This window comes from Anthonomus grandis, chromosome 13 (assembly GCF_022605725.1).
Source record: "Anthonomus grandis grandis chromosome 13, icAntGran1.3, whole genome shotgun sequence".
Taxonomy (NCBI): Eukaryota; Metazoa; Arthropoda; class Insecta; order Coleoptera; family Curculionidae; genus Anthonomus; species Anthonomus grandis.
The window spans coordinates 20,048,442-20,060,460 of NC_065558.1; the positions used below are offsets into that span (position 1 = coordinate 20,048,442).

General features: G+C 31.2%; 2 protein-coding genes across 2 annotated transcripts in view; one reads left to right on the forward strand and one right to left on the reverse strand.

The window, feature by feature from the left end:
• LOC126743636 (Golgi-associated PDZ and coiled-coil motif-containing protein-like) overlaps positions 1-12,019 on the reverse strand; it is a 98,097-nt gene that overhangs the window by 42,381 nt on the left and 43,697 nt on the right. The gene's annotated exons all lie outside the window — the stretch shown is intronic.
• LOC126743628 (myosin-7-like) overlaps positions 7,917-12,019 on the forward strand; it is a 47,299-nt gene continuing 43,196 nt past the window's right edge. Inside the window, exon 1 of the mRNA XM_050450813.1 lies at positions 7,917-8,275. Coding sequence (XP_050306770.1) covers positions 8,153-8,275 — 123 coding nt within the window. The 5' untranslated portion in view covers positions 7,917-8,152. The remainder of the gene's footprint in view (positions 8,276-12,019) is intronic.

Below are 12,019 nucleotides of genomic sequence, written 5' to 3' on the forward strand. Positions count from 1 at the left end.
ATTTGCGAGACACTGACCAATTTGCATTTGTATCTATTCTTAGATCTAGTCTAATTAAAAAGTCAATAATCTTTAAAGTGCTTAAGTTCTATAACCAGCTCCCCCATGTCATAAAAGAATTACCATCACTGGGCATATTTAGGACTTACTTAAAAAGACTGCTGAGTAACAAACCTTACTATAGTCTGGATAAGTTTTATATAGTTTCATTGTAGCTTTTCGTTTTACAATCAAAACGAAAAGCTACAATGAAACGAATGCTGAATGAATTTCTTTCAAATAATTTTTTTTTATTCTCTCCTGAGGGTTGGTACTTTTCATGTTTTCAGTGGTACTTGTGAATGCATTGTATAATCATTTTTTTGTATTGGTTTAATTGTCTGTTATTATTTATTGTTATTGTTAATTAAATTCAACTTATTTTTGACAATATATATTTTTTTAGATTTTGTCTGTTTTAAATGATTTTCAATCTATTGTTGTTCGGTGTAGTACTTTATTTATCTTTTATGAAAACATTTTATCTGTTGTAGAACCATAAAGCGATATTTGAATTTGTTTTTACTTTTAACATTAATGAACACATATACCGATAAAATAAGCACCTTAATGGATATGTTGCATGGGCGCGTATATCACAGAAATATACCAAAAATAATTTTAAGAAATATAAAAGAAGTCTTCTTTTATAAACACATAATTTAATTAACACATAATATATGTTTAACGAGTAGATTTAATTAAAAAAAAGTGCTCGCGTATCATATGTGTCGAAGCCCAGAACAAGGGAAAAAAATTCAGAGGAAGGTGCAAATACTTAAAGTTAAGTGTTTTAAATTTAATGAAATTAATGATTGTAACCACCAGTACAAAAGGGAAGCTCAGAACCAGCAAGATCTTCAATGAGAAATGGCAAGAAAAAGACAACACTATTTAGACATATTTCACAGGCTCAATTCATACCCACAACTAATTGCTCATTAAGCAACATGGTTTTAATATACAACAAGAACTTTTGCTGCTTAAAAGTATTGACCTCTCTTGGCAGGTTATTCCAAAAGTTGGTTGCAATATACTCAAATGATTTTTGATAATTAGCTGACCTATGGCGTGGTACTTTAAAATTGTCAACGTATCGTGTATTATAATTATGATAAAATATTAAATAAATCCTTTAAATACACTGGCTGATCTGTTATATTGATTATTATTTTTAGGATATAATCTCTTATCACATTTCTAGAAATTAATTATACAGCGATTGAAGATAGGTATAAACATTATTATACAAGGGTTATTAAAAGTTTTATGCAGAATCTAAAATTTGCAGTTTTATTTAAAAAATCTAAAGTGTAACGCAATATCTTATTTTTGGATTACCCTGTATTATATGACTCCAGATGAAAAGACGCCCTCCTATAAATCAAAATTGACGTGTAGAACGATGATTTTATACGAGCGGTTTTCTGAAAACATACCAGTTATTTATTTATTGAATTACAGTATCAACAGCCGTAGAGGCCAATTACAGACACCACCTATAATATAAAATTATTACTCTAAAATAAAATCCAAATATAATTAGTATATAAATGTACAAAGCACCTAAAAAGTTTAAAATATTTCTTATAATCTATAATATATTTAAGTATTTACAACTACCCATATTTAGAAAAAAAATGTATACATATTTATGTTATCACATATCAGGCCTGAGACTGAGAAGCAAAAAGTCTAATGTCAATAATTTCTGTAAAATGTCTATCTATAATAGCAATATCAAGGTCAGAGGCATAAATATTAAAATAATCAGACATTCTATATATTGGTGAGTTCTTGTATATATCTGTTCTAGGACAATCAAGATGAAAAATGTTTCTTTGTCTGGTATTACCGACATTAATGAAGAATGGCAGCATTGCCATAATTTGAGGTGCATCAATCTTATTTGTTAAAATTTTATAAATCTACACTAAGGATGTTTTAATGCGCCGATTTTCTAGGGATAATCTGTTAAATATTTTCAGAAGCAAATTATGGTTATAACCTTGTTCGGGATAATATTCAAATCTCTTAAAAAACATATATTTTAAAAATTTGTGGTGAACACGCTCTATGGTTTTAATCCAGACGTCATATTGTGGGGACCAACTTCGGTAAAACCAGACTATCAAACAGTTTTAAACACTCAACATTAAAGTTTTTAGTAGTTCTAATAACAAAACCATTATTTTGTGTGCCTCATTAACTGTGTTAATCATGTGATCGGTAAAATCTAAATTACAGTCAACAATTACACCTAATCATTTTCATTGCTGGAATGTTCAAGCTGGGTAGCGCTAATATTGTACCTATAATTAATTATATTTTTGTTAAGTGTCAGCGACGTTGCTGAACATTTTTTATTATTGAAATGAAATGAGTTTGCATTACACCAATCAACAACCTTATCTAAATTATTCTGCAGAGAGATGCAATCACCTAGAGAGGTAATTTTCATGGAAATCTTAAAATCATCTGCAAAAAGTAGTTTTTGTGAATTATTAGAAACAGAAGCAATTTTATTTATGGCAACCAAAAATAACAGAGGTCCCAAATTGGAACCTTGGGGAACTCCTGAGGTACTAGTGTAAACATCAGACCTGGCGCCCTTAACCTCTACATACTGTTGTCTATTTTCTAAATAGGAAGAAATTAACTAAGTTGAATCTGTAGTTGCATTATTTTCGTAAAGAGATGTTATTATTATGAAATGTCGAATCTTATCAAATGCTTTCTCCATGTCGGTATATATGACATCAACCTGTTTTTTATTATTCAAAGCATTGTGAACAAATTGACAAAATGTAATCAAATTAGTTAATGTTGATTTATTAGGCAAAAATGCATGTTGGTATTCGGATATATTATGACTGACTTCAGCATATAATCTATGAAGTTATAAATAGGGGTGTAAACTCTTCGGTAGGCCACCCTGCTAAGATGTTAAAAAAGTTTAAGATATATTTAAAAAACAATGTGTGCAAAAAATATCGAAATGACATATCAAATAGTATTTTTTGCTCTATAGCCCAAAAGGCTCATTCATCAATATTTTTTTGATGTCCTGTATTATCCTTTAAAGTTTGTCAGTATAGTTTCAGCACACCCTGTATATTAGTTATAAGATTAAAATACCACATACCAGAAAGCATAAATTATAAAAGGGGCAAATTAAAATTTAATTAATGGTATAAAATGAATCTTAAATCTTGCTTTATTTAAACAAATTCGGTTTAGAAGAGGATTTAGATAGAGAAGAGGCTCTACAATTAATAATACACTTTGTCGTACTGGTTTATTTAAGGTTCCATTTCAGAGAACCAACTACAATATCAATTTATGTCTGTCGCGATAATTTAGGTTAGTAGATAATTATTGAAGCGTATTAGACTTCATTGGTGTTTAAGTTATAAATTATTTCTCAATATAATTAAAGTTTCTGGATCTATTTCACTGCGGAACAAAAATATTTTTTTTTAAATCTGCGGCATTAATTTTGTTAATTATTTTTATAAACACTTTTCACTATTTTTATACACACACAAAGATTAGTCATGCACAGTATGCATTTACATTTTCACAAATAAATTTTGTTATCAGTTCACATATTTTTGTTGAATGTTGCAAATATTGTTTTCAGAGGCAAAAGAAAAAATATCACAGAGTTTGTTGAAAAGACCTACCAAGCATACTTTGGGATAAACCTTACACAGAAGAATAAATATTAGGGAAACAGGTAGTCGGACTGACATTGTCTTTGTTTTTGGTACAACACGACGTTTTTTTCTACAACCGCGCTTTAACCATCTGCAATAACGACGCAGACTTTCAAGGCGGAAGTAGCACTTCTTACTAAAGATCTGCAGCAGAATGGTTATCCCAAAAAACTTATCCAGAAAACTATCCAGAGGTCGATGGCGAACGAAACCAGAACCAAGCAAGAGGATGAATCAACTGGGCTTCTCGCAATCCCCTATATAAAAGGTACATCCGAGAAAATCCGACGAATTGCTAAGAAGTTTAATCTAAAAAGCGCCTTTAGATCTGGCAATACAATAAGAAGTTCTGTTTCCAAAACAAAGCCAGAATCTACAGCAGACACCAAAAACTGCATCTACCAGATCCCTTGTGAGTGTGGCGACTCATATGTTGGCGAAACCAAAAGACCTTTGGCAGTTAGGACCAAGGAAAATCGCAAATGGACGACCACTGGAGAAGTATCCAGATCAGGCATAGCTGAACATGCTTGGACAAACGGCCATAACATTCACTGGTCTGAAACAAAAATCCTAAGGAAGGAATCACACTGGCGAAAAAGGAAATTTCTGGAAGCTGCCTACATAACGCAAAACCAGGGCGTTTTCAGCCAACCCAGTGTGGATGTTCCCAACATATGGAGACCTCTTCTAGCAGACGCTCTCTTCACGCATCGTCAGAATTCATGCCTCATTGATGCCATTAATCATATATAAGCCTGCAGAATAGGAAATTGCTTTAGTTTACAGTGTTTACACTTGATAACGGTCGGAGATACTTACCGACCGAAACGTCGTGTTGTACCAAAAACAAAGACAATGTCAGTCCGACTACCTGTTTCTACATTACCATTGTCTACCACTTTCAAAAACAAATAAATATTGGGTGCCCAATATCGTGTGTAAGTCTTGTGTAGAATCTTTGCGATGCTGGAGTCAAGGATAACGTAAAGGGTTTGAATTTGGAGTGCCGATGATATGGACTGAGCCAACTAATCATTTTAATGGTTGTTATTTTTGTGCAGTGTATGTGAAAGGTATTAACCTGTATAAAAAATGTACTTGGGTTTATCCTAATGTGCAATTGGCTAAACTCCCAGTATTGCACAGAGATGACTTGCCGATTCCACTGTTTTGTGGCTCATCTACTACAAACTGTGATGACGTTGAAATGTTAGAGATGTCAGACAATCAAACAAGCGACAGTGAAAGTGAGTTTGAAGAAAGTAGTTCTACAAAACAAGGATTTTCTCAAGAGGAGATCAACGATGGTACTCAACGACTCGGTCGTGATTTGTATTTATCAAAAAAATCGGCCGAAATTCTTGCTTCCAGACTAAAACAAAAACACAGTGTTTTTGTTTTTCTTCAACCTGGTGTTACTATTACCTCCTTTAGGAGCAGGGAGCAAGACCTTCTTTGTTACTTTACGAAAGAAGACAGTCTTGTATTTTGTAACAATGTTTCCGTTAATTAATATGGACCTTCCCGAATATAAGCCTGAATATTGGAGGCTTTTTACAGATAGCTCAAAAAGAAGTCTAAAATGTGAGTTGCTGCATAATGGAAATATATTTGCTTCGATTCCAATCTGTCATACTACCAAACTAAAAGAAGAATACAAAAAAAAAATAAAAATTGTTTTAGAAGAGCTTTTATATGCACAACATCAGTGATCAGTTTGCGTCGATTTAAAAATGGTGAATATCTTATTAGGCCAGCAAGGTGGATATACTAAATACCCGTTTCATTTGTCAATGGGATAGTCTGGCCTTTGAGAGAAGCTAGGAGGTAGGAAAAAAATGTGGTTCATGAACCACCGGTAAGCCGAGACAATATCCTTCTTCATTAAGCTTTGCTTAATGAAACAATTCATCAAAGCTCTTGATAAGACTGGCGACTGTTTTAAATATGTGTGTCAAAAATGTACAGCTCTCAGTATGAAAAAATTGAAAGCAGGTATTTTCGATGGACCGCAAATCCGTACTTTTATAATAAACACTGAATCCACAAACCATATGACAGAAATTGAATCTGAAACATAGCTAAGCTTTGTTTTAGTATAGTCAAATATTTTTTGGGAAATGACAAAGCACCAGAATATCCAGAATTATAGTTGCCAAAATGCTACAAAATTTTAAGAGATTAGTAGCACGTAAAAAAGGCATTAAATTGCATTTTTTATACAGTCATTTAGACATATTTCCCAATAACCTGGACGCTCTCGATGGTTACTCCCCAACCTGAAAGTTTGGATGAACTTCGTCAACGCATCATCGACAGCTGCCAAGATATCCCACATGTTTTTGAAAATGGCCGTGAGGAATTTGAACATCGCCAACATTTTGAACAAAGATTTTTCTAATTTTCTCGAAAACGATTTAAAAAATCAAACGTCAAAATAAAAGACTTCGAAACATGCTATTACTCAATTGACGAAAAACAAAGAAAAAAACACAAAGTCACGGTCTCACAACATGACGGGGTATACGTGTTTCGCTCTAGTTAGAGCATCATCAGGCCTAAAATAAAAATACTACTTAAATAAAACTAAAAACTTACATAAAACAATAAAAAACCTTTAGAAGCCATCCACACACTTCACAGTACATAAATAAACAATAATTTTAAGGTTATAATTGTACAAAGCAAAAAATAAAAAATTAAAAAGTGAAACGCAACAACATATTTTTTATTTTAGGCCTGATGATGCTCTAACTAGAGCGAAACACGTGTAGCCCCTTTAATTACATGTTGTGAGACCGTGACTTTGTGTTTTTCTTTGTTTTTCGTCAATTTTGTATGTTGGTCTCTTAGAGAATAATGGATGAGATTTTTGGATGCTATTACTCGATACCCCTTGCCATTTAAAATTTTTAAGGGGATGACCCTGGGTGGCAGGGGGTGAAGTAATTTTAGGTTAGAAAGTTGTCCCCCTTGACAAACCTTTTGACGTATTTCGGCGTTATTTTTTAAACAGTGGTTTTCGATACATCCGTGGTGGGCAGTTTTCAAATGAACACCCTGTATGTTGAATAAACAGAATACATATTTTTAGTTTTTATATCATTCTTAAAAAAAGAGTTCAATAATTTTTTTTTTCAAAATATATTGGCATTTTTATTTAGATTTCTTCAGTAAAATAGTTATCAGTCTCTATCTCAAAAATTAGAGCAAATTTTACAAATCTGATAATGATTTAGTATTTAGCACACTAGTCTTATAAAAAATTGACTTCAACCTTTTAGGCCACAGAATCACTGTTGCCCAGTGTTATCATTTCTTCGTTGATAAGATTTATGCCCTTAAGTATTATTGAAACACAATGTTTCTTAGATCCTTTTTAGTTTATCCTAAATTTATTTCAAAATATATCTTTACTTTTACGATGTATAGAACTGCATCACCCAAGTTGAAGATTTTGTTGCTTAAATTAAATACGTCCTGAAATTCCTAAAGTTTTAGTAGTTCAGATTTTATCATAACGCAGTATTTTTGAGGTTGATGGGGTGGGACGGTAAGACCGTAAAATACATCGAAAACATCCTTATCCTCATAATTCCAATATAATGAAATTTTATTATACAAATCACCCAATTATGCAAAAATGCCGTTTTATTTCCATAAATCAAAGTCGATTCCGGCCCAAATGGAATATTTTTATAATTTATTGCTTTATTTCAAAAGCTCAAACACGCAAATACTCATAAACACAAAGATGTTAAGTTACGGCCGTTATACTAAGAATATTAAGTCATAAAGTCTTATCGATGTAAACGTGGGTACCGAAAAGGCATTGTACGCAAATACGTACCGCAGTTTGTTAGTGGTTGTTACTACAAATATTTGGTACCAACAGTTGATACTGAGCCTTATTAGATTTAAGAGTGATTACGGGGCTTTTTGAAACAATAATTTTGTTTATGTGAGTGACTAGAATAAGTAGCTAATTTTTTTAAAAAGATTTTACTATTATGACTTGAATCCCGGGTTAAACCCAGTTAATATAAACGTTTTAATTTCTATAACTATAACATTTAAATATCGAGCGGATAAAAATAAATGGTGACTTAAATAAAATATCCCCTGAATTAAAAAAAATAGGCGGTACTTCCCAGAAACTACATCCAGAAACATTACTTATCAATTATTATTTCTGTCAACTTTTGGCCGAGTGGTTTTTATTGTGGATTGTTTACGTTTCGTCGGAAAACATAAACCATGTGCCCGGCGACCCGACAGCACTGGTCATTTTGCGAAAAGTAGTCATCGAAAGAAAGGGATTGGTTGTGGCTGGAACTGTCTGTGATTTATTAGATCGTATTTTTTGGAGTCTTAAGAACTAAAAGGGGAAAATGCAGTTTATATTGGTTATTGTCGGAGTTTTCCTGAAATTTCTTGTTGTATCTGCGATGCCGGAAAACGTAATAAGTTTCCAGAGAGCGGCGGAAAAGTTCCAAGAATCTGTACAGCAACAGGTAAGTTTAAAAGATTTACATCTGGCCTCTTATACAGTATGTTTATTAAGCATATACCAACAAGTAAGGGAATGCTCCTTGGATCAAAATACGAAAAGAAAGTTCCTAAAATTCAAATTTAAAAGCTCTTTATTAATTTAAAAATATGCAATTACAGAGTATGATTAAAATGCTCTTAATCTCCGAAGAACTTGTATGTGCTAGTTGCTTGGAATACTAAATAAAAACCTTAATATTTAAGTTAAAGTGAGCCGATCTTATAATGCTAAATCACAAATACATTAAAAAAAAAACATTCTTAGATAATACAAACAAAATACTTATTAATTAATTAAGAATTTATAAAATGTTAAATTTGTCTAGCTATACTGTTGAAGATAATAATAGCGTAGAAATATATATTGTACCTGCAGTTTTATATATTTTTTTAATCCGACTATAACCAGCAATTCTTTAAAAGAATCTGAATTGTCTGAAGAATTTGCCAACTGATTTTTTAAACTTTTTTTTGTTTTTTTTATTTTTAATACCAACTGGCAAATAATTCTACAACTTTAAGCCAACATAATCTAGTGATTTTAAGAAGGTAGTATTTTTTGGTTGTGGTATACAGTAATGCGAATTACATGCAGTCCTGGTTTTATCTTGTTGAGTAAAGGTTTGAGTGTTTATGATAAAATTCTGAGGTAAGTATAATGTATGAACAATGACTTAAATTCAAGCACCGGAGTCTTCTCAAACAATTGATCACTAGGATATGTTTTTGATTTTTCATAAATAATTTTTAAAGTGCATTTTTGAATTGTGATTAATTTTTTTGTAGAACAATCATAAGCAAAACCCCATATAGGCAAACTATATCGAATTAGTGACTTGATTAAAGAGTGATAAACTTGTATTAAAGTGTTCTTACTTAAAAAAAGTTCTTAGTTCATAAAATTTATCAAGCAATTTACGAATTTTGTTTACTAATATATCGATATGAATATCCCACTTTAATTGCTGATCTATTTGTACCCCTAGGTACTTAATAGTGGAAGTTCTTTCTATAGCTGTATTGCAGTTTTTAGTATCTACACAAGAGTGAATATGCAGGCTATCAATATCAGGTTGACGCGTAACATTAATGGAAAAACTCATAAATTTAGTTTTGTCAGTATTTATTTCATTCCTCTGCCCTTAGTTTTGTATTTTCCCAAGTACTGTCAGCAACGACAATACTACCATCATCTGCAAATGCAACTCCTAAAATTGTACCCTGGGGTACAGCTACAGATAAGACACGCTCATCACCAAGTACTCCATTCACTCTTACCCTCTGAACCCTATAATCCAAATAACTTGTAAGTAACTTCTTTGAAATCCCTCTTATTCCACAACCATCCATACTCTCAAGCATAATCTTATGATCTATGGTGTCAAAATCCTTTGCTAAATCTAGAAATACAGTTAGGGGCCTCCAACCACTATTAAAGCTCGTTTGGAGAAAATTAGCAAATTTGTAAATAGCATATATTGTTGAACGCCCTTCTTTAAAACCAAACTGAGACTCAGAAATTATATTATGTTTTTTAAAATGTATAAGAAGCCGTATTTTAATAGCTTTTTTTGCAATTTTAGTAAAGTTACAAGTCTATAGTTATTCATATCAGGTGAGTTGCCTTGTTTATGAACTGGGAATAACAGTTGTCTCTTTAAATACGTTAGGAAAAATTTCACTTGAGAACATATTTTTAATAATATGACACATTGGCTTTACGATATCATTCGCTACCAGCTTAATTGTTTGGCTGGTTATATTGCCATATCCTGGACTACTATTGTTTTTTAAAGAAATTATAATATATTTTATTTCCAGTTCATCTACTGGCAATAAAAATAGCGAATCTCTACATTTGTCTATAATACACGGTGTTTTTTGATCTTGATTATCAGGATTTTGCTTCAGCTATTTTTATACCAATATTTGTAAAAAATAAATTAAATAAGCCGAAAGACATAAGCAATGATTATGTCTTTCGGGTCAGTAATTATCAGATTGTCATTTTGAATTTTGTTTATTTCATTGTTTTTTTGTTTAGGCGTATTGGTGGCTTCATTTATGTATTTCCATGTTTCCATGATGTTAATTTTTAGAATCATCTATTTTTTGTTTGTAATATTTTGCTTTTGTATTTTTTATCAATGATGTCACTTTATTTCTTATCAGTTTATACTTATTTTTTTTAAGATTGAGTATTATGTTTATTAAGTTTTGTTTTAATTTATCACGTTTCCTTATACATATTAAAATTTCCTGTGTAACCCATGGCTCTCTTGGTTTCAACTTAACATTTATGGTTTTAGTCTTTATAGACTTTATTGCAAAGTATTTAATTTTACTGATTAAAGGTTTGAAGCCGCAGATTCGGGTTTAGTGTCCAAATAAACATCGGTCCAGGATTCGTTTTAAATCAGATTAACAAACTCATTTTCCTGAAAACACTCAATTTTTCTAGTTCTGGGGTTAACATTTTTTGTTTAGTTATTTCCAAATAAAGAAAAGCCGAATAGCGATCCGTGATAGATGATTTCAAAATCAGTGGCTTCGGTTTAAGATAACTTAAATTTGAATTTATTTTATAAAAAATATGATTTATTTTTGACTCCGTTTCCTAGTGATATTATTTATTGCTTGAAGAAACCCTCTACTTGCAAGAATATTGAGGAATGACTCGACTATTCTATTATTCTTTGTTAAATCCATATTAATGTCGCCTGCAAAAATTTCTACCTGATGCGCACTATCTTCAGTTTCAGTGAGTATTTCATTAAGATCTTTGATAAACAGTTCACAATTAGAAGCAGGGGATCTGTAAGTAGCAATAATTCTATATGCAATATTATCCTTTACACAAAAAATCTCAGTAAATGTAACCTCATGTAATTAACTTTGTTAATAATAAATGAATTTGAGACAAAAACAACTACCTTATCGTGACTATTATAATTGGCTTTGTTGTGATAAAAGCTATTGTTTTCTAATTGATTATCATCTTGCTTTAATATAAAAGTTTCTGTCAAAATAAGTATATCAAATTTAGTTTTTGTTATATTATTCAAAATACATACTTACTCTGCGTTTTTAGGAAAACTTTGTACATTCATATTAAAAATAGCTAGCTCGCAATTTTTAATTTGAAAATCAACTTCTTATATGTCATTAATATAATCTGTTTTCTTTCCAGTATATTGACTTAACCCATCCAAAACCTGTTCAACATTTACCATGTTAAATTATGTTTTAAAAATTAACTACTTAAAAAAAAACTAACAAAAGTATATAATTAAATACAATGTACAAACGTAAACAAAAAAAGAGCACAAGAAACGATACAAAAAAAAATTGGCAATTCTTTTAAAATGCACAAAAAAAAAGATATTATTCAGAGTCAGACAATTACATAATAATGAGGCATGCACTTGTAAAATTGTTGGCTGATTAAATAAACACTTTCGATGTCCTGAATGTAGTGTTTTTTGGTGTTTGCATAAACATATACGTTACCACCTTGAGTCCAAACATTCTTTTGGTGAAATTCCTCATAACATACTTTAATCAGTTCCAATCTATGTCTCGTAAGATCCTCACGAACTGTTATTTTTCAGCCTTTTAATGCTTTCGTAGTAGTAAGTAACTATTTCTGATTTTTTCACTTAAAAAGTGGACCAAGATAGGCCTTTTTTCTTTCTTGCCTATTCTAT